The sequence below is a fragment of the Micrasema longulum genome, unplaced genomic scaffold (assembly GCF_059751315.1).
Source record: "Micrasema longulum isolate JH-2025_06_02 unplaced genomic scaffold, ASM5975131v1 h1tg000299l, whole genome shotgun sequence".
NCBI classification, from domain to species: Eukaryota; Metazoa; Arthropoda; class Insecta; order Trichoptera; family Brachycentridae; genus Micrasema; species Micrasema longulum.
The window spans coordinates 3386-26239 of record NW_028277503.1 but is presented as its reverse complement, the minus strand read 5'-3'; the positions used below and the strand labels follow the sequence as shown (position 1 = coordinate 26239).

General features: G+C 31.3%; 1 protein-coding gene across 1 annotated transcript; it reads left to right on the top strand.

The window, feature by feature from the left end:
• Positions 1-80: 80 nt before the first annotated feature.
• LOC148282723 (cytochrome P450 4V2-like) lies at positions 81-21809 on the top strand (the record flags this gene model as incomplete). The annotated part of the gene is made up of 8 exons (XM_088224632.1): positions 81-167; positions 460-671; positions 9037-9142; positions 11317-11407; positions 15454-15639; positions 16495-16564; positions 20022-20227; positions 21658-21809. Coding segments are annotated over exons 4-8 (696 nt in total), but the record flags the coding sequence as incomplete, so codon positions are not given.
• Positions 21810-22854: the final 1045 nt, after the last annotated feature.

Genomic DNA, 22854 nt, shown 5'->3' with positions numbered 1-22854 from the left:
ATTATTTTATTTATTTCTGATTATTTTTTTTAACATTTACAAAACAGCCCACACCGACACCGGATCTGTTTAAAAGTAGCATATAAGCTCAGCAACCAAAACAACTTTAGCAGACTTGTTTCTGTTTTCATCCAACTGTGTATCATAAAGCATCGTCTATCATATATGTATGTATTCATTAAACTTTAAATAAAATTATTGTTTTAAAATCTAAGTTCTTCAATGAAGCTAAGTAATGAAATCAAATTAGTGGTGTAATGAAGTTATTTTTTGTATCAGTGTGTCAAAGTTTGTTCTGTATTTTCTTAGAGAAAGTTTTTTGCAGTCTGCCGGTCGGTAAATACAAGAAAAAATCTATTTGATCTCGGAGAAAATAGATCTGTCTAGTGCAGGGCCCTTTTTCTTTTCACCATCGGATGCAGACAGGACGAGATGATAAATTACAAATATTTTTTTCAGATTCAAGATGATTCAAACAGCCGTACCTTTGCCGGCAAATCCTTATCCCTTTTTGCTGCTGAAGGCTCTTGTTATTTTAGCAGTTGGAGTATTTGTGAGATGGTTGTGGAACCGCCGGAAGTTTTACGTCCTAAGTGCGAAACTATCAGGACCTTTCGCTTTTCCCATTTTCGGAAATTCATACCAACTTGGAGTTTTCCACGCTCCAGAAAGTAAGTGAACTTAATTTTTTTTTGTTTTGTATTTTTTCATTAAGCTGTTTATTTTTGCACAATTAAACAGAAGTAGGGATAGATTCAGATGATTGACATATGACAACAGAAATAAAGAACATTTAAGAATAGGGAATATAGAGATTTTGGTATTTACAGGGATTGTAATTGGGCCTGGTTGTTGTGCCAAACACTTTTACTCTAATTTTGAACAGTCCATTCAAATCATTAATAAAGCTTTGCTGATGTTTTCGTGACCAAACGTTTTCAAATGAAATATTCTAGTGTACCTTCTCTTCTTCTTTTCCACATCCGCTCCTAAGTGGAGCATGTGGACATCACTAGTTGCCTCCAGGAGACCCTATCGCCAACCAGCACTCTCGAAGAGGCAACTTGGGTTGAAGCTCTCCTGGGGCACGCACAGCGCGTGTCCAAGTCAGGTCCACCGCCGCATCTCCCTTCTAAAGTTGTGCGACTTGGAGTATGCAGACGAAGCGGTTCTTCTTGAAAAGTCCGTTGGGGATTTTCAGGAAATTGTTGACAAACTGTAGGAAAACTCTACTCGTCTGGGTCTTAATATAATTACCAAAAATACTCAGATTATGACTATTGACAGATTTAAATACTTGGGAGTTTAAATAGCTGAGTATAGGAAGCATGCACAAAGAGCTCGTACTTTTGTAACACATACAAAATTGGATTATTTGGTTGACCGACAGGCATTAAATATAAAAATAGGTTTATTAAATACTCAAACGCACTGCATATAATCGTTTAAACGCAAATATGTCAATAAACAAATATACAATAATATACATATGTATAATGAGTTAGAAACTACCTTAAATATATCTTCTCTTCAAGACCGTCGAAATAAATCCGACTTTCTAGTCCTATTTAAAATTCTCAACTCACTTTTTGCTGCGCCTGAACTAGTGGGCTCAATAAAATTAAATATCCCAATTAGAAACCTAAGACTAAACTTACTCTTTCATACCGATAACCATAGAACTAACTATGGTTTTCATACCGATAACCATAGAACTAACTATGGTTTTCATACCGATAACCATAGAACTAACTATGGTTTTCATTCCTCTATGTCCAGAATTCTTAAGTCTGCCAACAAACATACCAGTCTTGATTTCTTTGATAACAAGTTGTCTTCTTTTAAACGATCACTGAATAAATTTAATTTTAAACACCTTTCTCCTTGCTTCCACTCCCACAAAGTCTACTATTTACCACTGCGTCTTACTACTTTTCTTTATAATAATTTTCTATGTCTAAACATGTCCTTAAAAATACCCATTGGGCGCATATATAAATAAATAAATAATGCGTATAATGTATTTGTCACTAAATCCGTTTTTTTAATTGCTCATTAGGAGTATTTATATAAAATAATTATGTACACGTTTTCTAAATAAACACAAAAATATAATCAAGATCTGGTAAAATTTGGTAAAATTTAGAAAACTCTTATTCTCAGATGACGTTCTGCGCTTTCTAGTATAATTTAATAGAGAAGCCCTTTAGCTATATTGCATAGAACAAAAGTGTTCCCAATGTTACATTAATTTTTAGCTTGACAGCAGATGTGTAACGGACGGTTTTGGTTTGCGCTTGTAATTCTCGACACGAATACCAACGGCTCGTTGAATTGCGGTAATCTTTAGCTAATATCGTAGTTAATAATCATAAAATGTATTTTCTCCGCACGGGCGGCCCTAGTCAGTGGCGTGTCTAAGGAATCAACGCATTATCGTGTTAATTATTTTCTACAATTTGTATATATTATTGAGTTTCCCATAATTGCCACTGGTGACAGCACTTCAAGGTCAAACAATAAGGAAATGTCAGGATTTTTTTTTACAATTTAAAATAAATAATGGTCTTTGAGTACGGTCGAGTAAAAAAAAATATTTTTTTACTTATTAATAGCATAAAAAATATTCCTAAATTCGTAATTTTAAATTCCCACGAAAACGGTTAACTACCTTGGCCACGCCCCTAATAAGTCGCGATACGGTTAAATTTAGAACTTTGTTCGTGACGGTTTAAATTTGAATAGAACGTCGCGACGTTCGATTCGTGACGACGCGTCGTCGCGAATTTTGGCCTCACATTTGTCAAGGCCGAACATGTCGCGTTTTTGCAGACATATTTTTTAAAATTATGCATGTAAACATTTCTCTTCAATATATTGATTAAAAAAAAATACTTGTTTTTTTAAATCCATTTCACATGTTTTTATCGATATTCGTAGAATGTTATATTTCCCTAATGTAATTGATTTAAAAATCTACGTGCGTTAATATTTCTTAATATTAAATATTTTTTTGAAATTAGTAATTTTTTAAAAAAGTAATTGAAACAGAATGATGCATTTTTTTTTTTTTAAATATATTTTTCCTTACATACTGTGTAAATTCATCGTTTGGTCTGCATGATAACATCCAGATTTCTTAAATTCTTTAGTCCTTTGATTTTTGTGAAGTTAATGTGATGAAACCTTTATTGATGCGATTAATTTTACGAGACAAGTAGAACAATTTAAGAAAGACGTATGTTCAAATATACATAGAACAGAGAATTTTACAGTGGATATTATTGTTCTCCTTTTCATACAATATATTAAGCTCTCTGAAAGCCGTAAACACTTTCAATGTGTTGAAAGTCAAGGTAATTAAGTGGATTGCTGTACAGGGCTATAAAAAGGCTTATGACCTGTTTCAGGTTAAAGCATTGAACCAAACATCATAAATATTTATTGTTTTGATTCTTTGTGTGCCTTTATGCTCCATTATGCCGGCCTCGTGTTGCAGTGTTCAGCGCGTTTGCCTACCATGCAAGATGTCTCAGGACCTATTCCCGACATTGATATAAAATATTAATTTAAAAAGGTGTTTTACACTAAAATATTTTATAGTCCCTGGACTGGCACCTGAAACGTAAGATTGATCATCTTACCTTCATGTACGGATATTGTCATTCGTCCTCATGACCATAGTGCAAAAACGGAAAAAATGTATTTACTTGTTTCACAATAGCCCATGCCTAGTAAAATAATTTTATAATTTTCATAATAATAATAATAATAAATCTTTATTAACCGTAATATACAATGTCATACATACAAAATAATAACAAAGGTACAAACAGTTAAATGGCGGACTTATTGCCACTTGCAATTTCTTACAGTCTAACCAAAACTAAATAAAAAATAGAATAAAAATTAATTTGAAAAATAAAAAATAAGTTAAAAATTAAAATAAAAAACAAGTAAATGAAAAAGTTTAGAAAAACACAAACATTAAAAACATTTCACAAGAATGTGGTGTCTATCACTTACATTAATTATATTTAATTCATTTTACATTATTCTATTACATTTTCCAAATATTCATTTATATTATTTTTTTATTTTTTTTTATTTAGAAAACATACAATCATACAAAATAAGTACTAAAAACAACAATTTTTTAACATAAAAAGACCAATTAAGTTTTCATAAATTAAAAAGATATAAACATTAAATGTGACAAAAAATAAAAAATAAATAAGAATTTTAAGTGAAAAAAGGATAATTGTTGACATTTGCGTTTTCCATGGAGGTAATAAATTAAAATAAATAAAAATACCGAATGCACACTCCGAGCCATCCACGCACACACATGAACGCACATATAAAACATACACAAACATATACATTACATGCGGCACATATACATAGCATAAACCACTCAAGATGTACATTCAGCAACTATCCCAAATAATCGACCCCATGAAGAAATTTTCTGTACAAATGAATTATAGAAACATTTATTGATTAGAAACACTTTAAACACACCTGTTATTTTTTTAACACAATTTATTTCCATAATTTTATTGGGGAGCTTATTATATGTTTTTACTGCCATGCATACGGGCCTTCTTTGTATAAATGATGGTTTCGTTAATGGAATTTTTAATTAGCTTTTATTTCTGGTGCTGTGAAAGTGTATTTTTTTCTGTGTACTAAAATATTTAGGTTTTGATTTAACAATAAAACAAAGTTCCATTATACAAATACTCGACACTGTCAATAAATTTAATCTAATAAAAGTTGGCGTACACTTAGCCAGGCAATCCGTATTTACCATTTTCCCAACAGATCTTTTTTTAATCTTAAAAACATGTCATTAGATTAGACTATTGTTTTTATTATTATACAATCCTTAATTCCAACGCCCTTAATATAAGTCACCAAAAGATAAATCCCACAAATTTAAAAATTATCTGCATCAGTTTCACGTCACTGAGAAAATATTTTTAGTATGTAGGATCAAAGTTTGTCAATTTTTCAGTATATCGGTTTTTTTTACCTATAATTCTATTTTTTATGTAATTGACATGATGTATATATTTTTTTAAATATACACATCTAACTCCGGCCCTGTATACACCTATTAAAATCGTTAAAGTATTTTGTGAATCTTTAGATTCTATTAATAAGTATTTCATGCCTTTTCCTTAAGGAAAAATGGTTTTTAATTTTGACGTTAAAAACAGGTTCCAACTTTATTATTTTATGAAACCTGTTGTAGTTTGTTTTCTATCATTGTTCTTTGTTTATTTTAAAACCTTGGAATATCGTATTTAAAAAAAAAACAGCCTTAATAAATTACTACTATTAAGAGAACTCGCTTTGCAAAACAATTTCAAATACAATGTTTTTATGGTAATAAAATAAGAGAGTTTCTGCATTTTTCAAAACTGCTTAAATGATAACTTTATTAACTGTGCAGCATTCAGAACTCTATTTTTTGTGTAAAATATTCAAATGTCTTCAATTCTTCTATCTGTTTGATTTTTTTCATTTTTGAATAAAAAAAATATATATCAAAACGGCAAAAATTTACTTTAACAAAATGCATAATAAAAACTATAAAGTTGCGTTACTTTAACAAAAAACTAAATACAAATACGCAAGTCATTAAAAATATAAATAACTAAAACAAAAAAGAAAATTTTTGAACAGAAAAGTTGAGACTTAAATTGATAGTTGAAAAATGTGATAGAACTCGATTTATCGATTTTGTAAAATAAAATACCTAAAACCTTTGTTGACGTTCGTAAAAATTCACCCAAATTTCGTTTCCGGACTATGACCGAAAATCATTTTCATTTTTTATACTTTCATATGCTACACCTCGAAAAGATGTATGTATTATAATGAGGAACTTCAGCCCTACGGGAAATTTGATACAATAAATGTTTTCATGCGCGCGGTAAAAATTGGAGCATCAATTAAATTGTGTGGCAAAATTTCTTGAAAATTTACAAAAAAAAACATTTTAATAAAAACGGATAACTTTAAATAACGTCACTGGTTTATGTTTATATGAATCAACCTATGATATGAGAGCTTTAAAAGATTTCCGGGTTTTTTTTTTACAGAAAAAAAAATATTAGCGTTCTTATAATTTACACAAATATTTCGATTTTAGTTGCCATTTTCAACGAGTTGTAAATAACTAACTATAAGAAAATGGAAATCGAGTTGTGGTAGAGTGGAGTTTAAACCTAGGGCATCTGGCTCGTGAGCCCACTACACGACCACAACCCGATTCCACGGATGGACCAATGGGAAGAACATAATGAGAATAAGCGGAAAAGAACCTCTGACGTCGCACGCGGAGTTATTACAGAAATACAAAATTTAAAAAAATAAAATTTTGGCTTAGTTCAATAGTCAATTAACAATAAAAAAAACAATTAAACTTTCTCATTTTACTTAACGTGTCCGGCTGGATCAAACCCTGCCACTCCAATATGCGGCGATGGATATCGCCTTGTCATTTGCCACAATAAAGTCCCTAGAGGTGGTATTTTAAACCTAAAAGTGCGCGTAGAAAACGCGTATTTGCCTACTAAATACACGCTAACAGAGCGATCTCATAGTACCAGCCCAGGAGTGCAGCCTTCTCCCATGAGGGGCATGTCAGTAGGTGGTTGTCGTCCTGGGTCACCCCGCAGTCACACAGATTATCATCCCAGAGAGGTTTCTCCACCTTTGTAGATTTTTTTAACATTGTGTAAAACCCCTCTTTAATCTGTTGAGGGTGACCCAGAGGGAGTAGGGTAAATGTCCAACTATGTTTTGGGTGTAAGACAATTGTATGCTAAAACAATAATTCATTGTCACAATAATAAAATTGACCACGTCTTAACATCAATATATCAACTCGTAGAGTGACGTCACAGAAACACATTGTACCGCGGACGAGAACTTCTTTCGAACAGAGATCCTTTGGCTTTATGGCTCCTAGAATTTACAATAAGGTCAAAGATATTTTATTCACCCAACACGATGTAACTAGCATACAAAAAATGAAATAACTCAGTGGCTTATTAAGTTAGGAAGAAAAGAAAATGAAAGATTATTAAACTGAATGGTTATTCCTAAATGGTTATAAGTAATATTAATATTATCCACGATAATTTAAATAGTATACAAAAAGACAAGAACAATAAATGATATCAACTATTGATAGTATTTAAATACCTAAATTTTGAAAATGGGGTCTAGAATTTCAACCATTCAGTAGCTGCAAGGCCTATTATAATCTAACACTAAGTTTTTTACTTTGGTTTCAATAATTATTTTTCATTACCTCCTTCCATATCCCCTCTATCCCACCCGCTGACAAGCCTCTAAATAGACGCTTGTGGATTATTCCTGTATAAAAAATCAAACACTAAAATTCATTAATAAATTGACATATAATATAAGTGGAGGCAAGATTTTTTACCGCCATGCGCTCTGTATCTGCAAGACGTGTTGGGATATTTATTTATTGTAAAGCGACCTTGAGGTGGTTTTTACAGAAACAACGATATGTAAATTCCCCAATAACATATACCGCTTTTAAACATTATCTGTGAAGATACGATTTTCAAAAAATTCATATTTCGTTAAATTGACCTATTACTCGCGTGCAGCGATTAGGAATTCAAAACATTATTTAGATATTTATTTAAAAGAAACAAATAGTCAACAATGATGTAATTACATTTTTTTAAAATACGGTTTAAAGACAGACCAGCAAAGTTTCTAAATAAGAATCATACTCTTACTCAAATGAAAGACATAACCCCCACAATACATCACATACAAATAATATAATCACAAGATCCTCAACACATAGACAACTTAAACACATACAAACTAATACCACTTTCGAACAAAGGGATTTTGAGTATTATTCAATTAAAATCTATAACCTTCTTCCACTATCTATTAAAACAATTAGTAACGAGAAAACGTTTAAAAAGACTATTAAAAAATGGATAGTGGAGGTAGGTAGAAGTAAAATGGATTGTCTCGCCCATACCAATATTGAATCAACTGCTCCACAAGTGTATCGCTTATGTTAGGTTTTTTGTTATTTTCATTGTGCGTTTTATAATATGAATAATTTCGATGTACATAAATACCTTGTTTTTAAAACTGTCTGAATATTTGTTAACTATCTTTGTTTATTAAGTTAGTCTTCTTTGTTTATTCTCAAATGTAATTTCGAAAAAGTATATTGTTAAGTGTCCTCGGCACGGGAAATCCCAGTGAAGTCACATTATTTTGATTATTTTTTATAAATATATTTTCTTAAAAAATACATAATATTATTAAATTATGTTACAACAAAAGGGCGTGTTTATGTGTATTTGTATGAAAGTGAATGTAGATGTGTGTTTATGTGTATTAGTGTGGGAGTAAGTGTTTAGGTGTGTGTAAGTGTGAGCATCATTAAATAGTAAGTGGGATCGTATCGCAGCCAGAAATAATAAGTCTTAATTTATTTTTAAATAAATTAAGGGCATGTAAAATATATCAATAGATAAAAAAAAGGATTATAGTTAGAGCCAGAACGATAGAGGAAAGAGTGTTGTGCATAGTTGGTTCTATAGACTGGCAGATGGAATAAATACTTATTTCTTGTCACGCGAAAGGGGACATTAAGATAATTTTGGGAGCAGGTTAAAAGCGTCTACTTTATTTTCTAATAATTTATGTAAATAGCATAATTCAGATACAGTGCATCTATTTTGAAGTGTAAAAAATCCATTTTGTTTGTCAGATTGGCTGTAAGTACAAAGCGTTTTATTGTTTTTATAATATAGGTATTTTAAAAATTTTCGTTGAACATTTTTAATCCTTTCTATGTTTGTTTTGTATTTTATACTTCCCGCTGATAAAGTTCTGTGTTTACAGATTTATTATTGTGTTTTTATTTTTGTACATATTATTTGGCTAAACTCTAAACCATGATGTAAAAGCCTTATAAGCGTTTAGGAATTGATAAATAATGTTTTTTTTCAGAAATGCTTGACCGTCTCACAGAAATGAAAAAAATATATGGAGATTTTGGAGAATTTGGCTCGGCCCTGATTTTGCTGTTGTCGTATCAGAACCGGAAGATTTTCAGGTACTTATGTTTAAATTTATGTTAATTTATAAGCACGTATAATTATATTAAATATACTATGCTTTAAAAATTAGTTAGGTAAACACATTCCAACTAATTGGAGATATTTATTTACATGTACAGCGCACTTGCCAATGAGAAGTTCAGTGCTTCAAGAAATTTAATACATTAAAATGTTTTCTTACGCGCTGTAAAAATTAGAGCATTAAATTCATCGGCAAAGTTTCTTGAAAACGTATTTTTTTAAAATAACTACTTTGAACGACTTCACCAGTGATAACTTATATTATAGTATTGTGACAGATTTTCGGTTTACGGGAAGCCAATCCAATTGACCAATCAGCAGAACTCACGGAAAAGAACTTGTGACGTCACACGCAAAGTAATTTCAAAATGGAAAAACTTTAAAAATCGTAACGCTGATAATGCATAAAAACATTAATGTTGCCTGGATTCTTGGGAGTCTGAAACTTTCATATCCTCACGTAGGATAGCGACAAATTTTGTTATTACATACGCTGAACGAAAGGATTTTTTAAGACTAAAAAAAAAAATTCATTATAATTGTTTTATTTTATTTTTTTTACAAGTGGAATAATTCGGAGTGGTTTTTCACGTTTGCAGTTTTTTTTCTTTTTTTTTGCATTGTATTTACTTTTTATATGTAGAAAACTATAATTCCCCTATAATTTTGGTTTATTTGTAAAGATTGTTTTTTTGTTACAACGGCTCTTGTTTTCATTTGATAAATAAATAAACATGTATTTGGGTAACAATTTATTTTTTAATTGAAATATTAATGCTAAGTATGTATGTATGTAGTAGATAAAGAAATTGTATTTTTTTGTTAATAACTAAGATTATTATTATTATTAATATATTGTATTAGAAAAACTCTTAACTTTCCAGAGAGCATGTTCAGTACCGTCAACACGTGTTAAATCTTTGTATATTTTCCAAAATTCATATGTAACACGTAATTAATTATGTTTTAAATAATAAAAACATTAAATTATACACATTTTGTACGGAAAATTTTATTTTATTTTCATAAAATGAGGACGTTTAGTTGTATTTTCTATTTTTTTATTTGTTAGACTATTAAACTAAGCGAATTTTTTTTTTTTTAAATTTTTTATATCGTACTGTCAGCGCTATGATTTTTTTAACCTTTGTATTTCTGAAATAACTGCGTGTGTGACGTCAGAGGTTCTCTTCCGTTTATTTCCGGCAAGCAAACTGGAAATCTTCCATAACTCTCTTATCATTGGTTGATTCATATGAACTAGTAACGTCGTTCAAAGTAGCCCTTTTTTGTTGAAATACATTTTAAATTTTTTTCGTACATTTTCAGTAAACTTTGCAGTACAATTTAGCCTCCAATTTTTTTTTTTCAACAAAACATTTTTGAGGATATGAGAAGCAAACTTAGAGATCTCCATTGAAGGAAATACTGAGATATTTGCGAAAAACTTGGCTGGTTTAAGCGGCCACTTAACACACTGTGTAACATTTACCATTTTGCCTTTGTTTGAACATCTATATTTCTTCAATTCTTCCGTTTGTTGGTTGAGCCAATGACAGGTCATAAGCCCAGTAAATGCCTAGACTTCCATATTCCCTTATTTAAGGTATTATCTATCCCTGTTGTAATTTGTCAATCTTAATGACTCCTGAGGGGGTGAAATCCAGTCTTTTGTCTACGAACATTTGGACAAACTCAAATATTGTTTGAAAAAATAATTGAGAGTTTTCGAATTATGCTTCGCTAATTTAATTAAGAATGCTGTTTGCGATGTCAAGTAATATAATTGAAATCTGTTTTTGCAAGATTTAGAGACGGTTTTGAATTACAGTATTATTTAGTTTAAATAAATAAATAATAGAATTACGTTATTATTTATTTATTTCCGTTTTTGATGGAGATTTCTAAATTTGCTTCTAATACCTTTATTCATTGTTTCCAATTACCCGTAGGGCTGAAGTTGTTCGTTAAACAACAATTTTCAATTGTATTCGGGGCTTAGATGGAAAAGAAGAGTTATATAGACGACATTTTGTTTTGTTTCAGACATGTTTAAATCAGACAAAAAAAATGACATGTTTAAATTAGAAAAAAAAATACAAGCTTTATTTATGTTATCAACTTAATTTAATTTATTACCAATTTGCAGTGTATATTAATGAGCAGGACCACTTCTTACAAAGGAAGCAAGTATGATATTCTTAGTGACACACTTGGAAAAGGCCTCTTAACTTTATCTGGTAAATCAATTAATTTACTATAATATTATTTAAAAATATTTTGAGTGTGTCGAACGTTCATATTTTTATTTTTATTTTTTTGCTTATACAGGGTGTTCATTAAACCCTGTCATATCCAAAACCACAATGATCAGTATGAGCAAGAAGACATATTGGCACATTAAAATAAATTTTTAGAACTAATAAAATTAACAAAAATTTAATATATAAAAAAAAATGGTTGCTAACTTCTGCATAGGAGAAACGAGAAGGAGGGAAGGGCGAGTCTGATACATCATCAACCGCGCGGCCGCGCCCCCCTTGCTTCTTCCCTGCAGAAGTAAGCAACCATTTGTTTTTTTAAATATATATTTTTAAAATTTTCGTCGTTCTAAATATTTTTAAATATGCTAATACGTCTTCTTCCCCATAGTGATCATCGTAGTTTCAGATGTGACAGAGTTTAAAGAACACCCTGTATATTTCTTTGCTATCAATAATATGATTACACATCTAATATACGAAAAAAAACACAAAGGCATGACCATTTTAAAACTAGGATAAGATTTCACCCATTAATGAAACATAAACAAATTATAACAGATGGGGAGAGCATTTTTGAATCACCCCCATCAATAAGGATTTCGGCTCTTTAAATTTACAAATAATAACAGGTAGAAGAATTGAATTAATATGGACGTCCAAACATAAACAGAATGGTAAATGTTGCACAGTGTGGAAAGTGGCAAAATGACAGGTTATAAGCCCTTAATGCCTAGACTTCCATATTCCCTAATTAAAAATGCTTTCCGTCTCTCGTGTTAAATTATGTTGATCTCTCATTCTTATGGTATTCATGATTAATTAAACATTGTTTTAATGTCCAAACTCCGTACCTGATTTTATATCTTATGTATTCCTTATTTCATCATATAATGTATTTCTATTGTAACTCAAATAAAATTTGATCCCTTTTAAACATACTTTTCAGATACATAAATTCTTCTGAGTTTGAATACCTTCTTTCACGATTATTCCACATTTAATCATACTTTCATCCCTTTCAAAAATCATAACATTCGATTTATCTACATTCATCAGCAAATCACTATTCTTGCATACATCGTACAGCTTTGTAACCAAGAGCTGCAAAATCTTATCATCGGTTGTAGAGATAAATTCATCCAATTGAAAATAATCGAATACATTCGATTACTTAATTCATTCCAATGAAAGTCCGAATGCAACAATTCATTCGAATGAATTAAAGGTTGTATTAAATGAACGAATTAGCAATTGTGCTAAGTTAATGAACTAGTAATTATATCACACGTGAAACTTAGTAACTTCGATTGATAGCAAATTGAGCCATATACGGAATATTATTTATTTTTTCGACTTTTTTACCAAGGTATATTTAACAAATTAATTATATCGTATTTTATGTGATTTCTAAATATTACATTGAGACATATGGAACCAATAAGCCGAGCCTTTTTGTCATGTTGTTCTTAAGATGGGAAGTGTGAAGTGAGATAAATACGAACTTTAAAATTAGACAGGAGTGGACTGAAAGGAAAGATTGTTTACACTTTTATTTTTTTATTATAAATCACTTTTTTATTTTCTTACTTGTCTAATTTTATTTTCAACGTGAAGAACTTTTTATTTAGTGTCTTTATCAAAATTAAAATGATTTTCTATTAGATAGTTAGCGAATTCAGGAAAAATATTATTATATAGGCGCCATAAGTGTTGTTTTACTCTGTTGTTTTGTCGGCTTCGTGGTGTAATGGTCAGCGCGTTTGCCTACCTCGGTCTCGGGTTCGATTCCCGGCATGGTTTAAACGAAATATTTATTTCAAAGGGTGTTTTCACATCAGAATATTTCATAGTCCTTGGACTGGCACCTGAAGCGTAAGACTGATCATCTTGCCTTCATGTAACTAAAAAAATATCAAAATTCGCTGCGATTGGTGTACTAATGCAGTGACCTATGCACCATTAGGTGCGGAAAAGGAATGATGATGACGATGAATATTAAAAAAGTCTTTGTAGTTTTGAAACCGGTCTGAATAAAAATAAATACGTGTTCGAAAACAAGTCGTTTTATTGTAATTTTATTTTAATAAATAACCACAAAGTTAGTCTTCAAAATATATTTTTTTAAGTATTTTTTTTTAAATATCATAATAAAAGTATATTTTTACTTGAGATGTTGCTAATAAATCTCGAGAAATGATTTTCCTCATAAAAAACATAAATAAATTGCATTGATAAATATAATACAAAAGGTGAGTCTATAGTTGAAAAACCAGTTATAAGTGACTTGTCGATTTCGGGTATATTTTGTTTTGAAATTTGTTGTATTTTTTTACCAAGTTTTCCTCTTCGTAACGTTTATGCTAAGCATTGTGTTAATATCTGGCTAAGACCTTAAAATATAATTTTCGTTCTCATTTTTTTGGTCAATAATGCGATGCATCAGACAAAGTGTCAATCTATTTATTCATACAATGATACATATTACAAAAAAAAATATATTGCATCAATAATTATATAGGGCCAAGAGCCCCGTGTTGAATTGGGATACAACATAATGGAAAGTGGAAGCATCCATATTATTAATACATAAAAAAATATTGCATAAACACTTACGAAATGTTTAATGCCCTTGGGATGGAGGGTCATTAAATGAGCGCTTAATAAATTGGCAATAATAATATTATAACCTTTTGAGCCCCGAGACAAACCTGGCCACGAGAAAAATGGACTTTTTCTTACAATTTATAGGTGTGGAAAAATTAAACACAATCCATTTTTTTTTAAACTTAATTTTAACATACCACAACAAAGATGAAGAACATTCTATAGAAGGTAATAAAGAAGTGTCTATCTACAGGGCTTATGACCTGTCGTTGGGTGGTTTAAGTAGCCACTTTACACACCGTGTAACATTCACCATTCCGCCCATATTTGAACATCTATATTCCTTAAATGCTTTCATCTATTGATGTTTGTGAAGTTAAAGAGCTGAAACCTTTATTAATGCGGGTGAGATCATCTAATTGAATTGTTTCACATACATACTAGGCAACGCCTAAAATTTGTATTTTTTTCAATTTCTATACGTCTTCATGCGCCAGGTTCAAAATATTGTTGATTTACCTAATTACTAAACAATTATTAGAAATCAATTATATTATGCTATTTATTTGTCAAATAAATGACTTTACAAATATTTAAAAGACGTATTTAAATCATCTATCTTAATGACTTATCATTTCTTTAAAAGACGTTGTTATTAAATACAAAAAGTTTACTGGACACCATTTTGAGTAATTCATATTTTAGGACTTTTGACAAATAAAATAACCAATTAAATCTGCCGAAAAGTGTTATGTGCTGTTTTTGCAGTCAAAGAATATACTAGAGAGTAGTTTTAAAGTATTTCCAGAGAAAAAAAATAAATACCCAAAGTCTACATATTAATGTATACCTACCCAGCGCCGTTACGGGTAAAATTAAGTTTATATTACATGCAAATATATAAATGATGTACTTCTGGATTACCTTCGTTTGCATAAAGTAGCCGAGGCTACCAGATTACAGAAAGCTTCAGGCAGCTTATCGCGTTCGACAACGGGCAAATTTACCTTGTATGTGGGCACTGCCAAGGAGACCTAAAGGCCATTTACTCGGGGAAAATACAATATTGTTTTGTCCCAGGACTCGAACATTGACCAGTAATTTATTGGACAAACAATTGTTCCGAGACACCGACATAAACGGGCAGGTTATTCCACGGGACAATGATCACTCTCACCAACGCGCGCGGTTGCATTGTCCTCGTATGAACACGCACGGACAGGACCTTGTGACAATAGAGCGATTTGGTCAATATGGATGTTTCTCTCTCGCACATTTTTTCCTGCCGGAAATTGTGACAGAAAAAAATGCTTTCTACTATGCAGTTCATTCTTCAAAATTTCAAATGCATCTAGGTATAAAATAAATAGTATTTTTCGTGATCTCGCTCACTTGATAAATAAAACCTTTTTTTATAGGGGATAAATGGAAACTGCATCGCAACATTATCAACCCTTCGTTCTCCGTTAAGTCGATCAAAAGTTACCAAGAAAACCACAACAAGCACTCCAAACATCTAGTGAAGAACTTAGAAGAATTATGCGACAGGGGCTTTGTAAATCTAACCCCAGTGTCTCAGCGATACGCTACTGATAATATCTGCGGTATGAAAATAATAATTATCATTTGAAATTTAAAATAAACCGGGTCGTGGTCATGTTGTAGTAATGTGGATTTGCGGACCAAAGGTCCGTAGTTCTAATCCCATTCCATCACAATTCAATTCCCAATTTTCCAGCACAAGTTATTAATGACTTCAAGGAAAATAAAAAGCATGCAAAAAAATGTTTTTGAATGAAACATATTTTTTTTTTATAAGAAAGAAATATTTGCGTTCTCATGATTAACCCAAGTAATTCGATTTTAGGGCCATTTTTTTTAGTTGTACATAACCGTGCAATGGGAATCAAGTTTCGAACCTCGGACCTTCTGATCCGGAGTCGACGACACTACGCATAGGATCACAATCCGTCTCAATATTACTCTAAATATAAAAAAAATAAATAATAAACTGAAAATAACAAAATAGGCAAAAAATATTGTGCATTTCAGGTTTTCCGCTGTTACTGATAGAAATATGATTAATTTTGTACTTTCGTTTCTTGAATCCTGTTTTTAAAAAAAATCTATTCTTTTGAACAACAATTTTCATATCATGTACCTACTTTATTATACATGTTTTTGTGATTTGTTGCTTTCTATTTAAATTGTTTTTGTTTTTTGTAAACATTTTTTATTCTCATTATTGAAGATTAGAAATTTCATTTTGTTTCTTTGTTGGAGGATTTTTTGACGGTATGTACGAGTACATTTTGTTCGAACATTTTCCAATCACCTGTATTTTTTATCATTGTTATACATAAACCTCAATACCTAAAATAAACAAATATCAATGAGAAATCAATCATAAAAATTACACGAACATTGGAAAAGTTTATGGATTTGCAAAATTATTTCAGAGGGTTTGTTTGATTGGCAACCTGCATTTTACGAAGGAAATAAAGATCATTTACTACACTTCGTTCCGCTGTAAGTAATATTTTTCTATAATTAGTTACCTAGTTTGCTTTGTTATTCATCTAATAATCATTTATGAACACCTTTGCAATTGAAGGGTACTCGGTTTATACAGGCTCATTGCTTTTTTTTGATTTTCGAGATATTTGTTTTATTATTTTCGTTCTTATGATTTACCCAAATATTTAATTTTGAGGGCCATTTTCAACGAGTTGTAAGTGAGTATTATAAAATAGGAATCTAGTTGGGGTAGAAAGACATTCGAACCAGGGACCTTTTAGCCGTGAGTCCGAGACACTAGCCACGGGACCACTACCTGATTCAAACCATATTAATGCCATTTTTTCTCTCGAGAGAGTTCAATAAAATGGAATATTTAAAACTCACAAAACGTGGTTCTCTGTTTTACAAATCGTAGAAAATTAATATGGGTGCAGGGATAGCAAAAAAAGTATTAAAATGCGTCGATAGCTGCTACGAGCTTTTTTTCAGTTCACGAAACAAGTTTATTAGACTTTTTTTTCTTTTCTGTGTGATTGTATGTTAAAATAAACATTAATTGAAGACATAATTCATTGAATACATGAACTCAATGTCTCACAAATGTCTTCTTATACTACCATCACGCTATTTCCTCGTAGGGATAGGCAAAAAAAATGGAGCGACACATACGTCTTTGCTAGCATATATTTCTAGCTTGTTCTAGCAGGTTCTGCCTGCTTTTGACATAACCAGGCTTGAGATTTTGGTTTATCTGATCATACCACGTCTTTCTTGGTTGTCCTCGTCTTGCGTAACCGATCACTTTCGCCAGATTTACTTGTTTTACTATTCATTCGTTTTACACGACTTAACCATCTCGGAGTTTTTGGCGCCTCAAAACCAAAACCAACCAGCTAAGGGAAGGTAACACCAGAGAAGGCAACGGGAAACCACTCTGGTCATCTATTCCCAGGAATCACAACGCCAGGTACATCAATAAGCAGTCGTCCTGGCTGCGAAATATAAAAGTAGCGCAGGACAGATACATATGCTTTCGTTGTAGCGATCGCCAACGTCGGGGGGACCCGGCAAGGCACTAGAAGAAGAAGAAGAACCATCTCAGAGATCCTTTCTTAATCTTTTCAATTATTCCTGCTTCAGATTTACACTTTCGCCTGATTTCATAATTCGTAACGCTGTCATACATTGATTTCCCACACATTCGTCTAAGTCGAGCGCGGCTTTTATCTTTCCTCTGCCTGTTCGATGTTTCACTTCCATACATAAGTGTTAGGACTAAAACTCCGCTGCGCACTGCCAGTTTAGCTTCGATTGACATATTTTTATTAGCAATTATTGTGCTTGGTTCACCGTTCATTTTGTTGTTTACGCCGTCTCAAAAGAGTTTTTTTTTATTTACTGCCGTGTACCCTTCAAAATAATATTATCGTAACATATTACAACAGAGAAGAAAGACATTTTAGAAATGGTGATATAGAAGTGTAGGCTTATGACCTGTCATTGGCTGGTTTAAGTGGCCACTTTACACACAGTGTAACATTCACCATTCTGCCCATATTTAAACATCTATATTCCTTCAATTCTTTCATCTGTTGATGTTAGTGAAGTTAAAGAAGAAGGTGAGATTCATCTAATTGAATTATTTCACCTACATGTTAGGCAACTCCTGAAAATTTTTAAATTTCCATACTTCTTCATAGACCAGGTGAATTTATCAACAACAATTTGTTCATAAACAGATTAAAGAATTGTATGTATATAAATGTTCGAATATGGGCAGAATGGCGAATGTTACACACTGTTTAAAGTAGCCACTTAAATCACCGATTAACTGCTTATAAGCCCCGTAGATGCCCACACTTCCATATTACCTTATCTTAAATGTTCTTCATATCTGTTGTAATATGTTAATATTAACAGCTCTCCAGGGAGTTGAATCCAGTTCTTGTCGACAATAATTTAGACAAACTCAAAATATTGTTAATATTATCGTTTTTTCCAATACGCTATTGAAAATATTAAATTTGCCTCAACTTAACTCAGGGTTTATACACTTGTAGAGTTGGAACACGTGACATTATTAATGTATTATCTATTATCTAATAAAAGAAAGCACATTTTAAAATATAAAGAAGCAAATATTTGTTGGTAAGGGTGGTTTTTTTCATTGAATTCGAAATAAAAAAAACACATTTTTTGTACGCGAAATTTCAGATTGAAAGTTCTATGTAACTGTTAGCTGCTTCGCCAAATGCTTTACTAACTGCTTCGCCAAACGTATATTATGGCTATACATCATGAATTACTGCGTGACATGTTTGCCAAAAAACATATTTCCTAAAATGTCTGGTAAATTGGCCTCCACGATCCTGTGATTTGACGCCATTGGATTATTTCCTATTGGGCTACGTTCAGTCTATAGTCTATGACAACAAACAACAAATTTTGTTGTAGAACTGGAAGCTAATCTTACATCCACTATTTCGGAAATAGCGTCGTATCTGTTAGAAAAAGTGGCTGAAAATTAGACAGTCAAAATGGAATATTTACATACCAGTCGCGGAGGTCATTTTTTGGATATTATGATGATACATTATTTGTTTATATTTTTTATATTAACTTGGTAGTGTACTGTATTTACGCAAAAAAAAAATGTTTTTTATTTTTAATATTTAAAAAATTTAAAAAAAAATACTAAAAAACTGTCTTTGAAATAAATACAAAAAACATTCATTAGTTAAATGTCATTGAACTCTTTCGACTAGAACCCTTAAAATGTATTCATAAATTAGCCACTGATGTAATTGTAGACGGAGACTTATACTTGAAAAAAAATGTAGTAAACATGGGCACAATACGAGAATATCAGAAAAATATCACATACAACCTTTTAAAACGAGACAAGGACAGTTGAGACTAATAAACTATGGACTGAAATTATACAATTTATTGTATAATTTCAGTTCACTACCAGACAAAACGAAACAAAATACTGAGACAACCGTTACGAAAGATGTTAAAAATATAATAATTTACAGTAGAATATGATTCAGAATACAGTAGAAAAATATTTTGTTAAATGTAGATACCTATGTAATCCGTTGCGGTTTGTAAATAAAATTTCAAATAAAAGAATAACTTTCGCATTCCCTTTATTTCTAATAACTAATAATAACATCGGCCTCGTCGCGTAATAGTCTGTGCGTTTGCCTACTATGCAAGAGGTCTTAGGTTTGATTCCCGACATGGTTATCGCGTAAAGCGTAGAAACACGTTTTGAAAAATGTGTTTTTACGCTAGAATACTTCATAGTTCCTGGACTGGTATCTGAAGCAAAACATTTCAGCGTTTGAATTTGTCGTATTATATTTGATTTCAATAGATTTTGAATTTTATTGTGTCTTAAACATTGTTAATCTTATCCTGTAAGATGTTCTACAAAAACATGTGTTTTGATTTCTTCCAGGGCAGCAAAACTAACGCACGAAAGAATGTGTAAACTATGGTTGATGTCAGGAAAAACATACGAATACTTCAAAAGTGGCAGGGTATTCATCGAAGGCAGTTCACGATATCGTTCGTTTTTCGACGACTCGCTAAAAGGGAGGGCTTTAAAAATCCTTAACTCAAGAAACGCGTCGAGCAAAAACGTTGTCATTGACACCAAAAAAAGTAAGTCTGCCTTTTTTTAACTCCATTGGCGACATATCGTCGCTCAGGCGAAAATCATAACCCAAAAACACTATTTGGAGAAATCGCAATTTAAAAGTTTGGAGACCAAGAAAAAATCCGGTTTTTATGTTTTGCAGGTTTTATGTACGCAACATAATTTATTTATGTCTTTTTAATAAATCTCATGGATAACTTTTTTCTGATGTATTGAAAAATATTTTGAAGGTTTTCAATGAGGCAAGGTGGATACAATTTGTTTGGGATTTTCGCTTTTTTATAATTTGGACAATTCAAGCTAAGAGCTTGTGAAAGGAAGGAAATATTAAAAATAATTATTATAATGCTGTGGTTAAAAACATTTTTAATTGAAAGTCACATAGTAAAAACACGCACTATTCATACTAAAGATATAAACTCTTTTTTCCTATGATATATTTTGTTCATCATCATCGATCCCTTTTCGCACCTAATGGTGTATAGGGCACTGCATTGGTACACCAATCGCAGCGTATCTTGATCATTTTTGTTACATGAAGGTAAGATGATCAGGCTTACGCTTCAGGTACCAGTCCTGGGACTATGAAATATGTAGTGTGAAAACACCCATTCAAATAAATATTTTACGTCAACCATATCGGGAATCGAACACGAGACCTCTTGCATGGCAGGCTAACGCGCTGACCATTACGCTGAATATTTTTATGTTTTTTTAATAATTTTTATTTCCTTTTTTAATTAGGTACCATAAAAAAAAGACCTTAGAATCTTTTACAGAATATTTTCTTTTCTCTTACAATATATATAAGAGGTAAAACAGAGTTTTAAAAAATAAAGGATAATAACATAGAAATAAATACATATTACATAAAATAAAAAAAATACATTTAAATAAATAAATAAACAGTAAAAATAGTAAACAAAAAATCCCACAAAGGCATGGCCTGTTCGTGGATATTTAAGAAATGTTTATGAATTTTTGCTCCTATAATAAATAGACAGTTGTAAAATTACTTTAATTTTACCTTTATTGTTGTGAAGAGATTCATTTGATAAAATTATTTCACATGCTAGGCAACGCCTGAAACGCAGTCTTTTGTCTACAAACATTTGGACAGACTCTAAATTATAACAAAACCAACGGTCTACGTTAAGTATTAACAGAGACACAATATTTTAATATATACATACATTCTATTACTCACTAGGAGTCCTTGTTTTGAGTTCTATCATTTATTCCACGCGAAGCAAGAATAAATATTTTTTGTATTAAAATCCAGCACAGTTATACAAATTTTACTTTCCAAATCCGGTGCGTACATTTGTAGATTACAAGAAAAAGAACTTCATCATTTAAAACATTCAGATAGCTATATCTAGTCTTGACATCACAGCCACACAAGAGTTAAAACAAATTTGTGGTTTATTTTCAGTTGCTGAAGAACCATCAGTATATTTTGACGATGCTGATACTCAGAAAGTGCATGTTACCAAATCGGTATTTAGCTCCATGGTAGATGCTGCCATAGCCGGTTATTGCACCATTGACGACATTGCTGACGAGTTTAATAACATCTACGGTCCGGTGAGCATTGAAAAATGACATGTTTGTTTGATTATTTATTAACGACATTTGTGCCTTTACAATTAAGAAATTTTCAAGCGGAGTTGTTTCAAAACAATATGAACTGCAAAGTAAGAACTGTTATTTAAAATTTATTTATTAACCCTTACGGATTATTACATTCATTTTACAAAAATAATATATAGTTTATTGTTTATTTATTCATATTTTTCACTTACAAACTATAATTAATAATAAAAATTATGTGTCCTCACTGGGGTTACCCGTGCCGAGGACACTTAACAATACACTTTTTTGAAATGTTTTTACATTAGAGAATAAACAAAGAAGACCTAACAGAGATAATTACCAAAATATTCACAGTTTTAAAAACTAGGTTTATAATGTACATCTATATTATTTATATTACAAAACGCACAAAGAAAATGACAAAAACCTAACATGAGCTATACACTTGTGGAGTGGTTGATTCAATATTGGTTTGGGCGAATGAGACAATCTATTTTACTTCTACCTAATTGAATAATACTCAAAATCTCTTAGTCCAAAAGTGGTATTAGTTTGTATTTGTTTAAGTTATCTTTGTGTTGAGAATCTAGTGATTATATTATTTGTTTGTGATATATTGTAGGGGTTATGTCTTTCATTTGAGCAAGAGTAGTTTTTGAATCTGTAAGTGAGTATTGTTTTAGCGTATAATTGTTTTGGCGTCATAAGTTGTGATTTGTGGAATATTTCTTCAGTAAATGTCTGTATCGGGACTCTGAGTATTATTTTGATTATGAATTTTTGTGCAACAAATACACTATTTAAAACTGTGTCACTCGCACCACCCCAACCAAGTATACCGCACTCCGAAATTGATCGACGCAATGTAAAATATATATTTTTTTATCAATATTCCTACAGAGATGAGGTAGAATTTTTTCAAATTCAGGATTATCGATATTCGAGCGTTTACAGGGCTTATGACCTGTCATTGGCTGGGTTGAGTGGCCACTTTACGTTTTTTAACAACATTCCCCATTCCGCTTATTAGCGAATA